Genomic DNA, 24402 nt, shown 5'->3' with positions numbered 1-24402 from the left:
TGTCGGCATAACTGGGCAAAATTCTATAGCGGTGAAAAGGAGGTTACAGCAAACGTAATTTTTGTAATTGCATGTGGTCTAAAAGCAAAAGAAAAAAGCTGTAATGACATTTCCATGACTTTCCAGAAGAGGGAAAACATATAGAGAGATTGATTACAGCAGTCAGAAGAGAGAAAGATGTCAAATTCGCTGTCACTCCCTCAGCCGTTATATTAGAGACACCCTCGCAGCAGCGTTAATCATTTTTTGTCATTTACTGCCAAGGTAACATAACACAAAGTATAGTGTTATAAACTAGTGTTTTTAAAAATAAAAATAAATAGATAGGCTTGCGATGTTGATAACATCACAGTCCGTGAAAAGGTCTATGGGGGGAGCAAAATTAATAAGCAAATTTAACTTGAATGTTTGGATATATGACATTTTGTGTTCAGTGCACATACACATCAAACTAACCCAGAGGACATACTGTTTTACAATTTAGCAAGGAAGTTAATCAATAAGACTTTAGGGTCTGTCAGGGTGATCTGAAGTGGATAAAACCTGTGAGCCATCTGTGCAGGGCACAATCATTACCTTTGCTAACTGAGGGACACTGGGGAGCTCAGTCAAGCCCGCCAAAGAGATCCTGTCGTAGACTGTCTTCGATGGAGCCCTAAACGAGGCAGAAATTGATAGAAAAATGCAATCAAACATTTCAAAATGTGCCAATCATGTAATTACACATAGAGTGTTTGAAAGGGCTGTTATTACCTGAGAATGATGTGCAGGTACTCTTGCTCCTTCACCTCCTCGTGTCTGAGGGACAGTACGAGGTTGCCATGGTTACTGGCCGTGCAGTAGAAGTTCAGATGTTCCTGAGACCGGCAGATAAGAGAAAGCGGTTTAATTGTGAACAAATTCATTGCCAACATGAACAAATTACACCGACTGCCGATTATCACAGCTCTGACATTGAATGATCCGTTTAAAATGATCTCACACAAATATTTGCCAAAAGCCTTTGCCTGATGGTCCATTTAAGTGTAACACCACTATATTGATGCGAGTTCTCACCCTGCCAATAAAGTGCTTGCGGTACGCACGAATGGCGAAGTTACTCTCCAGTGCGTAGCCAAACTCTCCTGAATTCCTTCCTTCTCCATCTTCGTCATCACAGAAGCCATTCATCCAATTCGGAATGGTGGCAGGGGCGTCAGGATCTTCAATCCAGTAACCGCCGAACTCAGGCAGGATGACCTGAGGGTATGGCTCACCCCGTTGTAACACCTTGGAAAGAGAAATCAAACAAATAGAAAGAGACTGAAGTCTGATACACACTCCACAGACCTCATAAAGTGCTTACAGAAACATTTATTAGTGACTTAAATTGCTGTACCTCCTCTATCCGTGGGTATGGAATGTAATCATCCTGGAGGGGTAATAGTAATAGTAGTATAAATATAAGATAATGCTGTAAATGGACATCTTAACTGCTTTGGAAAGACTCTTGTGCCATGACAGGAAGTGTGTTATGAGGCATATTTTTAGCTCATGCAACCCCATTATATGAGAACTTACATGCAGTCCACACAATGCTTCACAGTCATGCTTGCAACAAAAAATTTTTTTTGGCTGTCTGGACAATCTGAATGAACATGCATTTGAGGGTAGGATTTTATCTTCAGTGGTTGCCTTTGTTGTTATTTTGCCTCTAACCCGTTTAAAAAATGCTAAATCCAGCATTTGATTTCAAACTATATCTATAAAATATCCAAATGTCTTAGTCCATAAGTGTAAATGCTTCTACTTTGCATTTCCTTAAAGGAGAACTCCGGTCAATTTTAACATTGAGCTAATTTTTTTGTAAATTTGGGGTGCTGTCAATACAGGAACAACGACAAAAATCAGTTTGTAAAAATCATTTACATCCTGTTTTCGGTCGAAGTCCAAAGTAGTCGATTGTCGAGTTCCCGCGCATGATCAAAGGTAACTAAACCTATGAGGATCCACATCCACTAAACCACATCAAGGATGTTAAGAGGCTAAAAGCAGGTTTAAAACTTGCCCCATTGAAGTCAACAGGGTGCAAATTTTAAAAAGAGGATAACACAGTGTAGGCAACACCGATTTTTGTCGTTGTTCTCTGTATTGACAGCACTCCAAATTGACAAAAAAATTAGCTCAATGTTAAAATTGACCGGAGTTTATATATAATAAATTATATTATAAGCATTGTAATTTTTTTAAAATAGAAAAATTAAATGCTTGAGTTTTCAGCATGTCCTGTTTTTTTGTTGCTTTAATGATACTTCATCTGCAACATTTCTTCTTCATTTTACCTCATAACTATTTCTTTGTTTTATTTTATGTTTCAAAAAAACTTATTTAGTCTATCTTTAAATTTGATTACATACATGGGTGAAGAATGGCAACCTCATGCATTGAGAATACAACAATTCTGAAACACAGACAAGCACTGAGCTGAGGTGTAATCTTGTAGTTTTTTTTCACATCCTCTGACCTTTACTCTTTGTGGCCTCATTTCCTCCACCTCAGAAACCTGCTAAGGAGTCAGGGTCAAAAGGTTGCAGTGTTAGCAACTGACAGTGGAGGAGTGGTGAGCATGAGAGGCACAGAACGCATCAAAGACTAATTTGAGGAAACTGTTCAATCAGCGGCCATTTTGCAACCTCCGGCCAGCTATTTCGGACATCCAAGACCAAGCCCTATCTACTTTAATGGGGAAATCCTGAAATATTTATATCATATATAAATCATACAATCAAAAGGATTTCACTTCTTACCTCCATCTTGTCCAGCACGTCAAAAAACTGAGTAGACTGTTGAAAAAGAAACAGAGGTCAATCTTTAGGCTAACATATAACATATAAGTATTTCACTTCATATTACAGGTCAACAACAAGTTTGAGGCTGCTGATTCCACAGTATGTCAATGGATCTGACCAAGTTTATCTGACAAAGTGTTATAAACATGCGCACATTCATTTTTTTTTATCAAAAATGTAATCTAATCTAAAAAAATTCAAAAAGAAAAGTTTTTGAGGTTCCTCAGGGTTCTGTATTGGTACCCTTAATGCTATATATATATTTCCAGTAAGTAATAGTCTAGTTGTTTTTGTGTGGCAAGTTCGAACATGTAATTGATGTTCACATCAGAAGCAGAACATAACTAAAATGAATCTCACTATACATGTGAGTTGTACTATTGACGAGCTTGCTTTTCCTTTCTTCCTCCTTTGAGGAACATATAGACTACCTAGGTCCTAGGGGATGATGTCTGAAGTCATGGTCTACTGAGTAAGTAGGGTACATCACCAGCTACAGGTTTATGCTGGGGTCTTGTCTCCAGGAGAGAGGGAATAAAGATGGTTTTATCTGCCTGAACCAAATGAGTCAATAATTGCTGCTTTATAATGAAATGAACTGTTTATGAAATGTTATGCTTGACTCCATGCCTTTTTGCAGCTGTAAGCTCTCTGAGCAAATCCCCTTTCAGTGCTGAATCATAACAGGCCCTGAGAGCAGACGTGCCGCTTACCTTCATGGCGGGAGGGGCGGTTCTGGGGGGAGAGGGAGGGCAGTCTTCCAGGGGCACATTGGAGATGGTCAGCAACTCCTGCTTCCTGCAACACAGTGACATCATCACCGCCATTACACACTTTTAAAATAACATTAAAAGGTCGCTATACAGTCGCTAATGAATGAAAATACACATACAATATTTAAATGTACTAATTTTAAAGGTGCACTCATTTTTGTTATTATAGTTATTGTTTTTTGGTGGAATAATTTAACCATGACTGAAAATTATTTCCTTTTTACATGATGCTGAAAACATGGCATATAGCCATATTGGCTAGCGAAACATAAACAAATAATACTGAGTGCACCTTTAAAAGCTGACTATTATATTTCGTGGGGTGGTCTGCAGTGTCATCTTCACACAGACAGGATCCTCACTTAACGCCCATTGCCTCGTTCTCCTTTTACTCTTCGGGAGCGTACCTCTCTGATTTGACCCTCACATGATTTCAAGATCATCAATAAAAAATGGGCCAAAGATGGGCAATTTGTTCTTTAAATGAGCTCTCTGGATAGGAGGCTGACAGGTGGAGGATCTAGAGGCTCTTGCTCAAGATTAATTTTCATTCGCTTTCCACCTTCCTCTTCATAAGTGAGGTACGGATAGAGAAGCAGACAGAAAGGGGGAGCAAGGGGAGGTTGGAGAGAGAAATGAACAAGGCTCTAAAAATACCCAACCAATCCTTCATAAGCTCTCTGTAAATAGATCTCATAAATCCATCAATATATTCGTATTAGGCTGAAAGTGACATATCGTTTATTATGCTTGACAAGGTATTTCTCACACATACTTAACACTCCCAAAACTAGCCAAATGAATCCAGTCTGCACGCACATAAAAATGTCTAGTTTAGCTCATATTTGTTCCAAAAATCACAAGGAGATATACTGAATAGTTGGCACCAAATGAAATAAGCACATCCTGACCAGTAGAATTATCTTCACACCTCTAGAAAGATGTGAACAGCTTATTGTCACATTGTCTGTCATTTTAGTCAACATGAAAACACCTTTCCTAGACAACTCAGCAAGAGTGACTGGATAATTTCATAATTTCAGAATCGATAGTTTTGTAGAATAAAATAATCATTGTAATATCAAGTTTAGCACTATATGTTGACAGCCAAAACAAATCTATCTGCCTATTTGACAGTCTTTATCTCTCCATCACAGAAGGGCACATTTCCTCTCATAAATATTCATTAATCAATCTACTGGGAAATTCATTTTGATTCAGAAATCAAGATGTTAAAAGTTATGTTGAAATATAATGTTATAAGTCAATATTTTAAAATCAATCATGTACAGTACTGGAGCAAAATATGACTTCTATACAACGCTGAACAATTTGCTTACATTAATCACCATTAACAATTATTACTATTAGTTATATTATTTATAAAAACATAAAGCTATTCAAAACCCCCTTGTTTTCACTAAGCACAATTAGCTTATAAAGTGTGCAGGACCTGTAGGCCAAGAATGAATTAAGCTCAAGTTCTCCAAAACATTCAGTTTCAATTTCCAGCCCAACTTTGTTACAGAATCCTAAAACTGATCTGTGAACCGTAGTGTTGATTCGACTACAAACTTAAATAATGCATATGAATGTTCTGACCTCTCTCTCTCTCTCTCTCTCTCATACACACACACACACACACACACACACACACACACACACACACACACACACACACACACACACACACACACACACACACACACACACACACACACACACACACACACACACACACACACACACACACACACACACACACACACACACACACACACACACACACACACACACACACACACACACACACACACTTTGGACCCTCTCCACCACATAGGCTACAGACATATACAACCTCAAATGACATTCACCCACCACTGGCTGTCCGTCTCCGTCAGTCTCTGTCTCTCACACCGTTTGCGGGAGCGGTGGAGGAGTCCGATAAGAGCAACAGCAGCACGGACACCTGCTCTCCGACAGCGCACTCTGGACCTGAACTCAGACATGGCCAAACCTCAGGGTCAGTCTCAGTCTCCTGTCACATCACACCGACACCAGCTACGGCTGAATCTGCATCGTCACAATCTCCAAAGATGAGGTGCTGTCCTCGCCAGCACAGACTGTATGTGTGCATCCTTCACTGTGAATACCTCTCATTCTCTCCCTCGCTCTCTCTCTCTCTATCTCTCTCACCCGCCCTCTCAAATGGCATTTCACTTTGACACCTTGTTCTCGATTAAGGAGCTTTGATTGCTTAACCTCTGCTTTTCTATGAAGACATTTCCACTATTTACCACTTTTTTTCTCACACACACACACACACACACACACACACACACACACACACACACACACACACACACACACACACACACACACACACACACACACACACACACACACACACACACACACACACACACACTTTTTTTAAATGTTTGTCACCTTGTGTTTTATGTCTTGAAAGCTCACAGTATGGAATTATTGCTATTCCAGCTCTTTTCCTTCATTTGATACAGCGATTACATGGTGTGTGTGTGTGTGTGTGTATTTTGTTACTGCCCTGTAGGCACATTTTTATCTGTGACAAGACTTTCAATCTCTTTAATGTTGAGTTAACCTTTCTCAATATCTCAAAAGACACCAAATCCTGAACAAAATATCAATTACATTCATGTTGTTCTAGATAAGAATTCTAACTTAAAGTCCCCCTGTGGTAAAAATCAAGTTTTTAAAGTTGTTTATATGTCTATGTGGTGTTTTTAAGTTTTAAGACAAACATGTGCAAATTCATAAGTCAACACCATTGCTGAGTATTTTATCTTTAAAGCGGCGGTGAACCAAAGACTGTCTCAAACACGCGGTTTGAAATCGCTGGTGTTTCTGACATCACAAACGACCTTGTAGCCAATCACGTCACGAAGGGGCGGGCTTTAGCATCTCAATTACAGCGAACTAGCAGGGGAGTCTCGAGAGATGCCAGGTTATCCTGGTATATTTTTCTGTTAATATGAAAAATCGGGTAGATTTAGCAATATAGAGGGTGTACAGTATGATATATATTACGATGTTATGATGAACTATGCCTTTCTCCACTGAATTTCTGGGTTGTTCAAAGCATTTCTGATGATTGTTAGAAGGCAGACTGAGATGGCGAACGGGAACATAGTTTGTGTAACATTAGCAACACATTATTAGCTGTTTGATAACATAGTCAACCAAAAGGCTAATCATATTAATTACCGTTATGTGTCAGACGTTGTAAAGAGCCATACTATACCATTGTGCAGCGTTTACCTCAGTAAGTTGGCTGAGTGAATCTCTGAGCTGGTGTGAGTGAAGGGAGGCGGGGCTAATTAGCATATACATAGATCCACGTATGCTAAATGAAGCAAGGGTGTAGAGTTTTTCACAGGAAATATGTCCTTTTGGTGATCAAAGATGAGTTTTAAGGGATACAATTATTGACTACAGGGTGACTTTAAGGGATCTCTATTATATTTCCTAAAAAAGAGTGATGTTTGATATATGTTTCTATTATATTTTGAAGCTGTGATGTCTTAAACGGAAGGATTTTTTAGGGCTGTTCATACTCACTGCAGTTATAAGCCAATTTTTCATCATTTAATTTCACCTGCTGTGCAAATCCGCTCCTACTTGTTACAATTTCAAGCAACAAGAGAGCGTGTGCGTGTGTGCAAAACGTTTCCGTAACACAAAGAGCATTAAATGGTTCGGGGGATTTGCTATAGCTGAAGGAAATCGCTCTATGATGAGACATTCAGACTAATCAAGAGCTGTGTGTCACAGATTAATGGCTGCCAGACAAATATTTCAGCACAACAAGTGTAAAAATATATAGTGTGCAATATGATGAGCAATATATAGGCTCATTCCAAAAACAGTCATCATGAAACACAACTGATTCTTGATGTGCACCGGATGATTTGAGCACTTTGGCTCATGAGATGTGGTGAAATGATACTGAATCATACTGAAGGTGCTAATCGGTAAAAACAGGAGATTTCAGTTGTATCATGTAAGCCACCAGACAGTGCTGACAGTTCTTACAGGAGTTATGCACTGTAATGTGTGAGATAAGGAACGTTAGGTGGGAGTGGAGATTATATTTTCACGTGAGCAAATCATAAAATGCGGCAATTTTAAGGTGTGGATGTCATCAGGATGTATCCGATTGCAGTTACATCAAACAACTATGATTTTAAGCAAAATGTGCTTTTTTTTTATTTTTTATTTTTACAATTGCTAGGACACATTTCTCAATACTTAGATCACTTTTTCAAATCTCTTCACACAGTTCTCCAAACCAACTTTCAGTTTTGCACAGCACTAACATGGACTACAACTACTAAACACACATTCATGTCTCAAATCAACTTTTTCTTCCATAACACCAGCAAAGGTTGTCAACCCACAAACTCACTTTGTCACTAAAACAATGGCCTAAAAACACTAACAACAGGCCGCATTATACAATGTTTGCTTTTGTAAAATTTCTTTACAAAACAAGAATGACACACTCTGCTGTTTATACTTGACTGACGTGATGACATTAAAATTGATTTTTGAGTTTTTGCAATGGGGAAAATAATGCACTAACAGAGTTGTTGGAGTTGATGGACACAGCTAAATTTGCCTTTAAATCATGCTTTTAGGCATCAAAAAAAATATTTGTCCTAAAATGTATTAAATATCAAAATGATCATGTTTTGTTTATTTTATGTCAGATAATAATTTATATTTCACACATCCAAAAAAAGGATTTGCCTTGAACGTTTAAACGTTTAAAAAGTAATGTAACACCAAGGTATACCACATTAGCAGAAAGTGCCAGATACATTCAGATAAACATTAGCCTGCACTTTTCAAATGTTTACAAAATGTTGAAAGTGAATTATTTTGTAATAGGAAATGTGTGAGGAAGTGGACTGTGTATTTCCATCATCAGAGTTGTTACCACAATTGAAAATACTAAATGTGCCATGATAACTGACAGCTAATGGACATGAAGATGCACAACCAGAGCCGCGTGCTTAGTATTCAAGTCCACAGATCTGCCGGGCGCACACGTGTTGGGAGAACTGGCCCCCTGCTGCCTTCATGTCTGATACACACATGCAATCACAGATAAGACCCTGCAGACTGTCACTCACATGGTCTTGTTTACTTTACTTACTTGTCGCCTACTTATACTATGCCCTAAAAGTACTGTTTTTATGAAGAAAAGTACATTTTGAGTGTGTAGCAGAAGCTTTGGGACATACTACGTCAATATTGCATCTTTAACAGACAGCTCTGTCGGTTAGTTACATGCATCATGTCACAGTTTAAACTGCCCTGTCAATCATCTAATGTTAGTCACAGTTAAATTTCTCCACATTCATTTTAATTTAATTTCCTACCGTTTCGGAGACTCTCCTCATGTGTTTGCAATTTGCATTATAATAACGCATTTAAAAGTTAATGACCAAACGTATCATTCACAATGCTGTTGCAGAAGAAATATAATGTGGACAACTTTGAATAAATATCTTTTCGTCATGTTAAATACTGATAATTAATCACTCAAACCTCTTTATATAAACATTTATACTTAAAGGTACAATAGGTAAGAATTTTGTAATAAAATATCCCAAAATCACTTGCACAGTGTGATATATTTCCTGCAGTTGTGTACTTACAATATCCCAAAAGTTCCCAAAGATTTTTAATTTCAGAGAAATTCCAATTTTAAATAATGGGCCGTCCCGGAATTCCTGTTCACTTGTCGCCTGTCAATGACGTAATATCCGCGTTATCCCTGGTTTCCCCTCATGCTGCCATAGTAACCATGGCAACATACGTGAACTACAGTCTTACGTCTAGCGGCACGCTCACACTGTTGTTGTTGTTTCGTTCAAACATTATGGACCATGGCAAGCAGACATTGGAAAAAAAGGAGAACTAAAACGAGGATCAATATCAGCGTGGCGTTTTCGAGTCGCCGAGAGCTCCACGTCCGTGACAAATTTCGACTTGACAGAGCTTCACGAGTCACGACTTGACAGCGCTCTTGCATGTACTTTATTAGACAGGTGAGCAATTGTAACATAAAACTAAACAATGTAATAGTTCAACATGATGAAATGTTAGAATATAATCTGTATGTTATTATAAAGTTGATGATCTGGCTTACTGCTAGTCTCATACAGACAAACTAACACATAGAATAACATTATAACTTTCACCACACTCAAATGCAGTTTAGTGTGATAGTGTAGACCAAGTGAAACAGCGCTGCGTTACCTTTCATTCGTCTAATAAACTGACCTGTGTGAGTATTAATACAGCACTTCCTTATTCCTTATATCCGCGGGACTCGCGTGTGACGCTGATATATGTCTCTCAATCCCGCCCTACTTTATCCCACAGTCATGTATAAAACATCAATGTATTTACTCATCCATAAACATTATTAGATCCATCGGCTTGACGACAAGTTCCATAATTCCGCCGGAATTTTGCGTCATCAACGTACGCCTTTGTTATTGTAAGAGGTTAGCGATCCCTAGGGGCGAAAAAAATTACGTATTGTAGCTTTAACTGTCGGACTTCCTTCGTATTTGTAGTTCTGATCGAATCCTCGTCCAATGCTCAATGTGATGAGGGTAATATTAGTTGTAATATTTGTAGTTGTAATATAAATTAGATTTACCAATATTTGAACCCTTTAACAGTATTCTGTGAACACAATTTTTCTAAAATGGTAAATCAATATTTATGTTGATTAGCTCTATAAAATGTACTGTTTTTATGTTAGATGTATTGAGGGTCATTTGTTTTGTGTGGATACATTCATACATGCATTACATTCATTAAAATGATTAATTTTACCATGGTGAATAAGCCGAGGGTAACGCCTACTCTTTGATACTGTTTTTCGGACATATTTCTTTTGTCACGTACTGTTTTTCGCCTACTATACAGTAGGGAAGTAGCTATGTGATTTCAGATGCAGCCCATGTTTGATTTTCCTGTGTTCAGTTCATCATTAGTGGTCAAGGTTTCTAGTTCACACCTGTCCCCTGTTCCCGTTAATCATCATTCCCTGCGTATTTAAGCCTTCTGTTCATTGTCTCTCGTTGACATTACGTTTGTTTGTGTAGTTTTTGTTCCTGGTTTTTATTAAAGATATTTCTTAGTTCCCTGACACAGACAGAGTACAAGAGCACTTTATCCTAAAACGTGACAACAGCAACTGAGATTTGAGTGGGTAAATATCTGAAGTCTACAGGTTTCTGTTTGCCCTTCTCTTCTCAGCAGGGATGCCACACAGACTGGCATTGGCTTCCTATGTAGTTCATGCATGTCCCCCACCCCCTCCACCCTCCTCCCTCCTTTTCATGGTTTCTTTTCATTAAAACCCCAGAACATATTGCTCTAGCACAAGCACAAAAGCTGAATGTATAAGGTCGGTCCAGAAGTCTCTCTCCGTGTTGCCTTTGAAGTGTTTTGTGAGCATGTGCCCTCTATTATGACACTGTGTACCAAAACACATTTATTTTATCAGCTTGTGTTCCCAGAGGCCAGATGACGTTTGATATTTCATTCATCACATCAGATAATGCTTAATGCATCTCTTTTTCCCTTCATGACGATTATAAATGGACAAAGAAATATAACTATTTTATTAATATTTGGGTCCACACCAAGGGACGATAACGTTGAAGTTGGATGGATTCTGATTAGCTGTCAATGTTTTATTTATCATTTATCAATCATTACTGGGAATTTGTGCAAAGGATCGTAAGTGATTGGAGGATGCGAAGGATACATCTGATAATGCATTCTTCAAAATAAGCCGAGTGAAGGATGCGAAAGGAAGGCTGACTTCCAAGGACAGTACAAGGACTTCCATGTAACTTCCAAGGACTTCCTTCAACAGAGCTTAATGGCGTGACATCCGAGATTGAATATCTATTCTCAGTTTAGTAACAAGCCTTTATGCTGTCAGCTCCCTCTAACATTGTCTGAATGCGTTAAAGACAAAAATGTGTCATACAACTGACTAGTGGGTTGTGGTAAGACAACGAACCACTGTACTTCATACAGTCGGCTTTTTGGAAAGCACAACCCCTTTGGTACGTGCTGTTCTACCACTCCTCCATCTGTTCACTCGCTCTCCTCCTGACCTTTTCTCTGGACTTTACCTCTGTCTTTTTATCTGCTCTTTTCGTCTCTGTTGCACGGTGTCTGTCCCCCACTGCTCTGATGTACACTGTCCTGCTTTGATCTGAATCATTTCAAAATAAGGTGCATCTGTTGACTTCTGTCAAAAATGAGTTGCAGACATCTCAACTGCGAGAAGTGAAAGGACGAGAGAGAGAGAGAGGACAGCAAATCAAGAGGTAAAATAAGAAAGAAAAATGATATGCGCCAATATCCACCGACACAGTACTGCAGCGAACACAATAGCTTCTAATTGAAATGCTGTTCATTTACATCAGCTGTCTGTGCCAGAGAGGCTGGGACGCTTTACTGCACATCCTTCTGTCAGGAAGTGCACAATGTGTGTCCTGATTAACACGCCACTCGACTTAATGGTACTATGACACACAAAGAGAGTTAGAATCTAATCATGGACAGCTGTTGAAATGCCTTCAGAAGCTCAGGCCAATGCAAGCCACTGTCTGCACATGTACAAATACTAAAGACTTGTTTATGAATATAAATGGAGGAACAATTTTAGATGTAGCAAATCTAAAGTATTTGTATTTTTACAGGTCTGATCCTAATTAAATATTTAAATTTGTTCTGATAAAATTGCACTCACCCCAGGATACAGTACGCACGTCCTGATTTGCAGAGTAAGACGCTTTCCTGGATTCAGATATTTTGTTGATCCTGGAACAACATTCATGTCCGATACTAACCATTTCCCTAACATCCCAAAACCTAACCCTAAACCCATAAGTTATCCCTGAAATCACAGGGAAATGATAGGTGAATAACACTTATGTAGAAGCAGCTAACCCTGCTTGTGAGCCAAAACTTGACAACTTGTCCCTCAAATCTGATTGGTTGATTGGAACATGTTGTACTTGGTGAAATCAGGTTCTGCTTATACAGTACAGTATAATATGAATGTAAGGCCCTCTAGTGGTTATATTTCGATAATATATGGTGCTGTAAAAAATATGATGCATAAATTATTTTATAGTATTTATTTTCATACTATATAGACAGACCATGCTCATTGTAGCCAACAGGTATTTCGAGACCAAAAAAACAAACAAACAGGTTTAAAATATTCAATGTGCTGAAGGCAAATCCCTTCATGTTTGTTTAGATCTGATCAGTCAAATAATGTGGTTGGACATAGGCTGTGCTGCAAGTGAAACCGCTAATATCATGCAATCCGCCGGGGTTCACATTTGACTGCTATGAAATAAAGAGCACTGCAGGGTTAAGTCAACATCCCTTTCAAGGAAAGTCTGTTCACTCGACGGCCAAATTTGCAACACCTCCGTCAGGGTAGCTATTTCAGGCATCCAAGACCAACTCCTATCTACTTGAATGGGGATATCCTGAAATCTCGAAAAATGCTTACACACCGACAAAATCTGACATAAACTGTCCAATAAATGCTCAATCTCTCATTCATAAGTAGGAGTGCATCGCCTAAAGTCTTTGGTTATGTGCAGTCCCTCTACTTGTGTCTACACAAATTCAGCTTAAAAACAAAACCGTCTAAAGTCTCATACAAGTAGTTTGCAGAGCAGGGTTCAGTTTGTGATACGTCTACGGTAATTGCTTTTTTAAATAACAGTTTTGCAACATGACAATGAGATTTCTCAGCAGCAGCTGTCATTACGACTGTTCCTCTTTCACATGCTGATTTTGAATTGTTGCTGTCTTTAGCCTAACTGCCTCCATCAGAAACGAGCTTCAAACATAATAGGGCCATGTGAAACTGTGGTGTAGAGGGAATGAAATTTAACTAGATCACAATCACACACACAATATGCCGGCAAACATACAGGAACACTTACTGTTGCATGATTCTTAAAGGTTATGAAAAAGAACAAAACGTGAAACAAATTTCAATTTATTTCAGTAGAAAATCAAGTTCTTGCCTTCGCTATAAGTGGTGCAGTTGTGTAACAGTTTTTTTCCCTATGAAAGGATCTCAATCTTCCAGCTACACATTTATTTTTTATCAGACAAGCACAGCTCCTGTAGGAGATGGAGGGATAGAGAGAGGAAGTGGAGGAATGAGCAGTGATGTGGAAGAGGCTCTGTCTACTGAGGACCAGCAGTCAAAGGATAAATACAAAGTGTCAAGTGCACTAAAAGTGCGGATGAACTCTGGTTGAATACCAGAAGCTTAGTGAAAGCACTTAAAGTAGAGAACAGACTAAAATACAAAAAAGAAAAGAAAAAAGTATAATTTTTATATGAAGCTTATATATATAATGCATTTTAAAATACTAAAATACCCCTGATAATCAGTTAGTTCCTGTAATCACTGCATTCACATTACAGCAAAATATATGCCTTCAAAATCAAAATCTATGCCTTTTAAATTTGTATAGGCTAATGCGTGAAATGTTTTAAAGGTGTAAATCATGAAATACAAAGTGCTGTCATGAAACTCTAAATGGCGCAGGCTGATGGGTCCTTAACTCAATCGGCTTGCAATCAAATCATACTCAATATTGCGCAGCTGATTGGTTCCTGCTGTATCAGTGGCCAATGAGCTCGCTGCTCAACCTTCAAATACTTGGTCAGCATTTGCTGTAGCAGTTGCAGCGCACTTTCAGAAACCCTCCAACTTCCCCAGTTCCACCTGTATAGATCTATTTTGACTAATTCATGTACGCTTGTTATGGCCTACAGTGTTTTTCCACCAGGTGGCGTTGTTCTGTGTTCTGGAGTGAGCGTCAGGAACAGGTGTGGTGGGTGACCGGTGATTGCGCTTGCAAGAGATTGCAGGTTTTGGACTGGGACTCTCTTCCTCTTCAGTTCCTGATTGTTTTTACTTTTATTCTTTGTTTCCTTAAGGTGTAGTACTATTGATTTGACTTATTTTTCCATTAAATCTTTATTTGTTAAATTGAGTTCCATGTGTGGCCTCCCCGTTGTTATGTTGCTTCACCTTGAGCCAGGTGGACGTAACAACGCTATATTGTACAGCAGCAGCATGTCTTACTTGCTCACAGCAGCATATTGTGTATGTATTGGCAGTAGTAAGTCCCGTACTTGATCTGCAGCAGCAGCAATAACCGTAGCAGCAATAGCCAACAGCAGCAGCGTTGAAGATCTATTCCGCCAAACCAAACATATCAACATTTGCATGTCCATTTCCATGTCAAACACTCATGTTGTCATGACAGAAGTGTAATTTCTGTGCCACTAGAGTCACAAAACGAAACTTCAAAAGACATGTTTCAAACAGGTTTCCTGAACACTCCCGGTTCAGTCAGTGTTTCTGTTAGGCTATTTTTGTTTTGAAAGCGCCATAGGTCACTATGTTAAGATGGTATTTATCTGCATATTATTTAAGTATAGTTGCTACTAGGAAAGTAAAAATCATTACAATAAATAAAACACTTTATTTTAGTATTATAATTTATTTTATTGAACTACAGTGTGTATTAAAGGTGTCAGGGTTCTGTGTTGTTTGAACTTGTTTGCCGTTTTTCCACCTTAGTTTGTCACCATAGTTACTAATTTCTTTGTGTCACTCTGTTCAGCTGTTTTGTCTGTTTGTCCGCAGACGGAGAGCCAGCGCGAGGTGTGACTGAGCCCGAGTGCACGTCTGACCAGGTGTGTGAGCCAGACACATCGTCCATCGCTGTGGGAGTTTTAGTGGAGATCGGGGGAATGGATATGAGCCCCGCCCACACTCCCACCACTGTGAGTGAGTTGTAGTTGGGCTCTACAAACTATTGTTTTGATTTTGGAGAGGATGATTCCCTGCCCCCCCGAATAAGATTCTTCATATCCAGATCTACGGAACCCGCCCAGCCTCCTCTCCAGACCTCAGCCAGTCCTTCTACCCAGTCTCCGCTGTCTCCTGTCAGCCCCTCTGTTCCTCCTCATCCAAATTGGCATGGATCCACCTCGGGCCTTTCGTAAGCCAGCTACTCCGCCTTCGACCTCTGATCCCGTCACTCTAACTCGGCCCATCGCCCTGACTCCTTCGCTCCTCCCTCCTTCGGCTCCACCAGGGACCATCGGGCTTATGGCTCCACCGTGATCCCTTTGCCTACCGACTCCGCCTCGGTCAGACATCACCATGCCTACGGCAGGAACCTACGAGGCGTCTGCTGCGCTCTAACCCTCCACCCCTACGGCTCTGTCTGGTTCCGCCCTACCTCCAGCCCTCAGCCGCTCCGGTTCCACCGTCCTCAGCCCTCTGGTACCCCGGTTCCACCCTGGGGGATCAATGCTTGCAGATTCGTGGCGGCCTCCGGTGTCGTTCTGGAACATTGGCTCTCCGTCTGTGCCTAGGGCTCCACCACCATCGGCTCTGTCGCCATTGCCATGGCTCCTCGCTCCTTCGACACTGCCATGGGTTTCCATCCTGGCTGGACTCTGGGATTACACCTGGCATCCCCTGCTCCGGGCTTCTCCCATCATCTACACCACCTTGGTTTAATCAGTCGCCAGCCCTCCTGAGTTCCCGTCCTCCACTTGTCAGTGCGAGGTCGCGCCTCTTCGCGAGCAGGCGTACTGTCACGGTTCTGTTTGTCACCATAGTTACTAATTTGATTTTGTTATTCTGTTCAGCTATTTGTCCTTAATCACCTGTTTGATCTATGTATTTATGTCCTTGTCTTTCATTTGAGTTTTGTCTGGTCTCGTCTATACTACGGTTGTGTTTCCTTGCCAGCCTTGAGTTTATATTACCCGGGGTTTCCATTAAAGACTGTCTGCATCTAATTCTTCATCGTCATGCTTCTTCCTGCAACCATTTGTGACAAAAGGACACTACACCTACCTTTATAATGTATTACATATACATATTTTTCACATGACAAAAAGAAAAAAACATATTTTGGGGACAACACTGGAGAGACAAAACAAATGATATAATAATTATTATCATTTTATTTATACTGATTAATTATTATTCATATTTTAATCAATTATTATATTTATTATTATTTTGTGTTTTCCTTTTCCAGTGTTGTCCCCCAAATCCCCTTTTCTTTTCCTTTTTTTGTCATATTATATGATTAATATATAAAAATAACAAACAAAAAAACTGCTTTAATTGTCTTCTCAAATGCATACCATCAGAATAAGTGGTTATCTTGAGCAACATTTTAAATCATGCTAAATCTACAAACAAACAAAAAACATGCTACATTATCTCTTCTTCATGGCTAGAGTGAGGAAGTTGTTCCCGGTTTGGATTTGCAGAGCAGGGGGAACCATAGCGTGTGACAAGCTTTACAGAGAGTAACGGATTATTCTTTCATCACTGGAAACTGAGATGAATGGCACCCAAAGAAACACCAGCAGCACTGAGCCACTTACTGAAACTGTCAGGATGCTCTGTCAGCTTATGTAATACTTCCATAATCCTTCGAATATGACTTGCATAGAATACTTCCCAACCTCCTCTCGTGCAACCAAAGCGAAGCCACGCCATATAAACACCACATACAGCGCTCTGCATGTATTTTAAAATCACATTTTGAATGGACCGTATAGATTCTATTTAAAACAAGATGCCAGAGTTTTATGCATTATATTCATCTAGCCATAAAATACATTTTATCTTGCTAACTAACAAGAAACACCATATAGAAACACTTAATTGTACGCAATTTTGCTACATGCATCAAAATACAACACAAACACAAATATTCAAAATTACAGTCAAATGAGAACTGAACTCACCAGAGTCTCCGAGGCATTTTGAAGGTAACGTGAAGTTAATGAGTCTCCAGTTCTTACCAACAGTTGAAATAATAGCCAGCACGAGAAGCACACACTGGCTACAGATTGCACAACCGCACTCTTAGGGTTTAGATGCTCCACAAGTACAAAGCACTACACTTTATCATGAGAGAGAGAGAAAGAGAAAGAGAGAGAGAGAGATGGAGGTAGGGAGGGGGGGTTGAAATCCTCCCAGACACCCTAGTATCCCTGTCTGCTTTGTTCACTCATTTTGATTATGCGCCCCACACACACACACACACACACACACACACACACACACACACACACACACACACACACACACACACACACACACACACACACACACACACACACACACACACACACACACACACACACACACACACACACACACACACACACACACACACACACACACACACACACACACACACACACACACACACGCACACACGCACACACGCACACACAGATATGTTAGCAGGTTTAGGGAAGAAGGAAATGAATAGACTGATGTAACACACATTACACAAACTACCGTGAGCTTCTGAATAAATAATATGGCATCAAAGGTTGAATATTTAACATACTTTAATATTTAATATGTGACTCGTGTCAATAAATTTTGAGCAAAACTAACATCAAGACACACAGACACAGTAACACATCGTGACACCAAAACCTCCTATCAGAGAGCAGATCTGTCATGTCTGACATGCACGTCAAGCGCTCTTAGACTTACTTCATGTGTCAAATTCACTTATGTGTGTCTGTATTAATATAACGTGACTGACAGGCATGTCAACGCGGACGTTCAAAAATAGGAAAGGAGAAAGCATTTCAACATTGAAAAAATTAAACATCAAAGGGCATTATGGATAGCATATCTTTATGGTGCATTATGCATAATTAATATAAATAAAAAATACAAATAAAATACTTTAGGGGAAACAGCTTTATCAATTTAAAATAATAAAACAACAACAAACAACAGTAATAATAATAATAACAATGATTAAATTATATTGTTAAATTATATTATTTATCTATTTTTTTATTACTGTTTTCTTTTTCCACTGTTCCCAAATATGTCCTTTTTTCTTTTTCTTTCTGTATTTTTATATATTTTTAATTTATAATAGCTAATTATTATTATAATAATTAATAAAAATTGTAATTAAAAAAATCTGCTTTACTAAACATTTTATTCTCAAATGCATGCCATCAGAACAGTATAATGTGACTGACAGGCACATCAACACAGAGGTTCAAAAATACACAGATCATCCCTTGAAGAAGTGCTTAAGGTGGTAAAAGCAACTCTAATGATCTTGACACCATGTGTGACCTTCACATGTTGCCATGCATGTTCCAAATCAGAGCAAATGTAACGAACAGCTTGTAAATGATTTCCTGATATCACATTGTACATAAAACCTATTAATTGACGCCTCAGAGCATGCAAATTTTGTTTTTCATGACGAAGAAGTACATACTGGTTCTCTTGTTATCTTACCATGCTTAAATGTCACTTGCAAACAAGCTAACAAATGTGGTCTGCATTGCGTAAGCGCAAACCTCCCCATCCTGCGAGATCTTGATGCGTGAAACTTATGTGTGTATGCACAGACAAACGCTCGTCCACACCCTTCCAAGCAGAACTGAACAGTGGGTGATTGGTTAGATGTGGAGATCCCACCTGTTACCTCTCCATCTGGTTGCTAGCATGATCCATCACATTAGATTGTGGCTCTCAAAGTTAGTCAGCATTTCTAAAAATACCAGCACATAACAAACCTCCATCCAATATTTTCAGTGGTGGTCTTTTGCATGGGATACTCATGGTTTCCCACAAGGCCTCTTAAAGCTAGGGTAGGCTTTAAAATAAATAAAAATAATTTTGTTATACTGGTTGAAACTGTATACACATACACAATAGCAATGGTCTAAATATATATATATATATATTAAAAAAACACACATTTATCTTCTGTAGAGGTCTCAGCACCAAAAAATCTGTCCAATCATTAAATACGGTCCGAATGCAATGATACGATGTTCTACCTGCCTGTCAATATATAATGTATTTCCATACCTCCACGCGCAGACATCACAAGTCGAGAGTAGACAGATAGTCACAGAGCGCCATCTTTTAGAGTTCCAAAACAGTGATCTTATGCTGCGTTCACGCCATATCGTAACCGTAATTAAGAGACAGACACCCGTGGCGTTCTACCCGGAGCTTTTCACGCCCTCAGAATCAGATTTATGCGTTTCTATGACAACACAATCAACGCTGAAATGAATCTGCAGCAGTCAGGTGGCTTAAAGCTGCAGTCCGGCACTTTTTTGGGTTTAAAAATATCAAAAAAGACATTTTTGAAAAAAAACGTAACCAGCCAGTGTTCAAAACGATCTGCTTGCCTTACCTCGATTCAAAACGGTAAGCTTGTAATAATGATTTTAATTCCAGTGGTACTGGTGGATTTCCGCGGGAATTTCCAGCATGTCTTTGCGTCATTACGTCACTTCTGTACACATAGAGAAGGAGTCCCCGGCTAGCGTGTGTGGATGATGGAGGTGGAGATTTAGCTTAGCACTTGGTATGGCGGATCCCGAAAGTTTAAAGCGACAATCACCAGTGACAACTGGAGATTCACCAGTTGTAAAACCCAAAAGACTTCGGACTTCAGAGTGGCTACAGAAAAAATATATTTTTCACGTTTTGACGTGATATAAGCAATCGTTAGATTTAATCAGCATGATATAGTTACTGCAATGCTTCCCCCACCCCCCGAATTTGGTCAGAACAAAAGTGAATGTTACTTACTTGTTCAGATGACATTTACCGATGAAAATTCTAATGTTGACACTTTCATAAAGTATACTCTGAGATTGCTGATGACAGTAACGTTACAGTATCCACAGCGACGCGGCAGCCTCAATACATTGTGTTCATCCGCGCTGTTTCATGCCGATTTACTACCCACGCACAGTTAATAATTCCGCGAATAACTGCAATTGCAGATTTCTAACAGAGATGGCGACAAAGAGGAAAAACGACGGACTGCAGCTTTAAGTAAGAGCTCTGTAATTTATTTACGTTCATTATTATTGTAATGTTATGTGCTTTGAGACATGAGGTAATTTAACGGCGTCTCTCGTCTTGTGACGCTTTGCAGACTCTGCTGTGTGGGTTCATGTGTTTTGAAGGAGGCGTGGTTTTGGCGAACACTCTAAAGTGAGGGTTGGATCTCATGCTTTTAAAGCTAGCTTGCTATTGCTAGCCGCTCTGAAATTGCCTACCCTACCTTTAACAATCTTCCTAAAAGACCTCTGCAGTCAACCAGTTTCATAAGAAACACCATGTTGGTTGACCAGTGTTGACCAATACAAAGCTTTTGATGTTGAGCAGAATGGATATGATGGTCTTCCAGTCTAACCAGCATAAACCAGTCTAAGGATAATATATTTTAAATTAATTTGTATAATCGATTTTGGATATAATAATAATAATAATAATAATAATAATAATAATAATAATAAATTGTAATAATAATACATTTTATTTATATGTAATTGTAATTTAACTGATATGTAATTGTTCCTGCATCCCCCCCCCCCCAAAATAGTATAGAATTTAAATATTGGCTTTTTATCTGTTATCTGCCATAACATGAAGATAATTATTGGCTTGTCAGTATTGGCCAGAAAATTAATATTGGTGAAAAAATATAACTGTATAAACTTCATTAAAATTAAGCAATATGTTCTTGTTTGTCTTGAATATGTTGATTTTCATGTCACTGATGATCTGATTCTTTCGATGGTCATAATTCCTAATAAATTCACAAAGGAAAGAATCATACTGAAATGTTCAGATTTGATAACTTTCCCTCTCCATTCTGGCCTTTGCAACATAGACTGTGGTAAAAAATACTAAAATTACAATAATTAACTTGCAGTAATTTGTGTCATTCTTCATTATGTTTTAAAAAAATGAGTCCTTTAGGGTTTGCTAATTCAGATGAATTATATAATACCAGATGGTCTACAGACATTAAAGGATCCTAGTTTTCTCCTTGCCAGTGGGATATCTAAAAATAGATCCGTGGTCCACAACATCCTTCAAACACTTACAAATACAATGGAAATACTAATGACCCTCGCCTTTTATCAATTCACCTCAAAGCAAATCATGAATTGGCCCTGTGAAGGCCGATATCAGGCAGAGCCGGATCATTTCCATGTTTGTGATCTGCAGTCACGACCCTATTCAGGGTTATGCAGTGATGCTCTCAAACAGAGCGAAGCTTCTTTCCATTCTGATGCTCTGAACACTTAGCAAAACCACTTCATCAGGGCCTTTCAGGATCTTAAAGCTCTGTTTTTTTGTGTGCGTATGTGTGTGAGGATTATAATGCTAGAGTTGCACGTGCGTGCACCCATGAATAATATGCTTACCATCCAATAATATGGATGGTAAGCAGGTGGAGGACAAATTTGTAAAAACGGCAAGACAGGACAGATCAACCCTTCCATGCTGTTACTAATGAAGATCCTGCTGTTACTGGGGCAAATTGACCCAACACGAAACACAAGTATGTGAGAGACATGATAAGACTGAGAGTATTTTACATTGCCTATGGAGGATGTCACGAATTTCAGGATGAACAGTTGAACATCTTCAACTGAGAACTAATACTTTATAATCCATGACTGGTGGTTCACATGATAAAATGTTTAACATACTCATTCGCATGAGAGTTTTGTTGAGATATTGGAAAACACTGCAAGGAGAGACATTCTCGTAAATAAATGGGCCATTTTGTGAAACAAAAAAGGTTGATCTAAATCCTAAAAGAGGCCAAAATATGCATAGTTTATGTCTGCTGAAAGACAAAGGGGTAAAAAGCCACAAACAGATGCTGCTATTCACACAGGAACTAAGCGTTTGGTCACGCAAACCTATACACGCTGCACTGCCTGCAGTTTACTTCGGGTCTCTCATTTACCTCTTTTCATGAAACAGATAGGAGGACACAGGGCTGTCAGGTTTTGTGGGAGATGGAGAAGAGACAAAGGGGGTCGGCGGTGCAGACAGTACTCACCGAGCTCGAAGGACGCTAATAGTAGACTTGTCAACCCTGCATTTGAAGAGAAAAGACAAGAAAGCAATTTAGTATCAAGGAACAAACGTAGACGGCTGTAATTTGCTCAGCTCAACCCGTCAGCTGACCTGGCAGGATGAAAGAAACAAAAGGGGTCAAAAAAGACATTTCTGTAATGTATCATCCCTGTGTGTTTTTATTTCTTGACACAGCTAGGTGAGCTTAATGCCCAATTAATGTTGACATGCAGGAAAGGTCACCCACCAGCACTGACAGCCCACAATACCGATTCAAAACATAACAGGGTTGACTCAGACTGTGTGGAAGGGTGTGGCCGTTTATTTTTATCCAGCTTGTTTTTGATATTTCACACATTTGTGTGTCACACACACACCTTTTCCTTGTATTAGTAGGGTGAAGTTATTGTATTAGATTAGACTTCACATCCATTATCTAATATATAACAGAATATGTCAGGTTTAAAATTATGTCATTAATTACTCACCCTCATGTTGTTCCAAACCCATAAGACTTTTGTTCATCTTTGGAACACAAATGAAGATCTTTTAAATGAAATCTGAGAGGTTTCTGTCCCTCCATTGACAGCTACACAACTACCACTTTGACACTTCAAAAAGTTCACGAAGAGATCGTAAAACTAATCCATATGAATCAATCAGCTTAGTCCAAATTTTCTGAAGTGACTTGATCGCTTTATACATGATATACAGATTTAATTTAGACTTTTATTCACATTTAAACATTGATCAGTCAACATAAACAGAAGCTCAATCAAACCTGCTTGATGCACGAGAACAAACCTCATTGGTTCTTGCTGAAGCTCAAACGTGCTGTGTAACACAATAATGAACCTCATTGGTTCTCGCACATCAAGAGAACATGGTTGAACCTCTGTTTACCACAACTGAGTTTTGGGTGAACTGTGCATTTAACACAAGTTCTTTTTCATAAGTAAATTTGAAGTAAAAAAAAGCATGCAGTTATATTTACAGTGATGCGTTTATAACGGCCAATCCAAAAATATGAAACAGTTTCAACAGTAAAGCCACATGACATTAACATATGTGTGTTAAGATTATTTTAGTGTGAAGAAATCACTTACTAACCTTTTCTAACAATCCAGTTTTACCATTTCATTGCCATAGCAATCTAACATTGTAAACCCTGAAATTATTGTAAAAATGCTATAAGTTTTAACAGAACAATTAATTTAAATGACTTAAAGGCTAACCCCATTTACTTCTATTGTAAGTGTCTCACTTTAACCTTGATTTCAAAATTAGTTAGTTAAGAGAGTTGAAATTGCTATTTTATTGTGTTGAACCAAGAGTATTCCTTTAATAGAGGCTATCTTTGACATTTCTAACCATGTGATCGGTTGTGTGCACCAGTCTGTGAGGGCGCTGCTGTCAACTCCCATTACTGTAAGTAACTGCAGTTATTGTGTCTTCTTTTCTTTATTATATCAGACTGATTCTGTAAAACACACAATGACAGGGAATGAAACATCCCATTTAGTGAGATGATTTAGTGAAACAATTTGTTTGCCACTTGGTATGACATTTTGCAAAGACATTCATACATTTTTAGGGAGAACTTAAATGTCCAAAGTATCCAAATACGAGCAAATTGAGACTATGGTAGCAAACAGACCCTCATTATGGGGTTCAAATATCAATGCTATAAAGAAAAAAAGAGATATTTCCAGCCGATGAAGCGTCAGACTCA

General features: G+C 38.9%; 1 protein-coding gene across 7 annotated transcripts in view; it reads right to left on the bottom strand.

Moving 5' to 3' along the window:
- rap1gap2b (RAP1 GTPase activating protein 2b) overlaps positions 1-24402 on the bottom strand; it is a 39713-nt gene that overhangs the window by 11802 nt on the left and 3509 nt on the right. Inside the window, exons 2-9 of one of the 7 annotated variants that reach the window (XM_079585849.1) lie at positions 22654-22689; positions 3542-3626; positions 2787-2822; positions 2504-2545; positions 1379-1411; positions 1057-1269; positions 754-857; positions 577-655 (exon numbers count right to left, since the gene is read on the bottom strand). In XM_079585849.1, coding sequence (XP_079441975.1) covers positions 577-655; positions 754-857; positions 1057-1269; positions 1379-1411; positions 2504-2545; positions 2787-2822; positions 3542-3626; positions 22654-22689 — 628 coding nt within the window. Of the gene's footprint in view, positions 1-576; positions 656-753; positions 858-1056; positions 1270-1378; positions 1412-2503; positions 2546-2786; positions 2823-3541; positions 3627-5479; positions 5737-17518; positions 17640-22653; positions 22690-24402 lie in introns of those variants that run through there. The other 6 variants (XM_079585851.1, XM_079585848.1, XM_079585850.1 and 3 more) reach the window with 6 other exon arrangements.

This window comes from Phoxinus phoxinus (genome assembly GCF_949152265.1).
Source record: "Phoxinus phoxinus genome assembly, chromosome: 17".
Classification (NCBI taxonomy): domain Eukaryota; kingdom Metazoa; phylum Chordata; class Actinopteri; order Cypriniformes; family Leuciscidae; genus Phoxinus; species Phoxinus phoxinus.
This window is presented reverse-complemented; position numbering and strand designations above follow the sequence as displayed.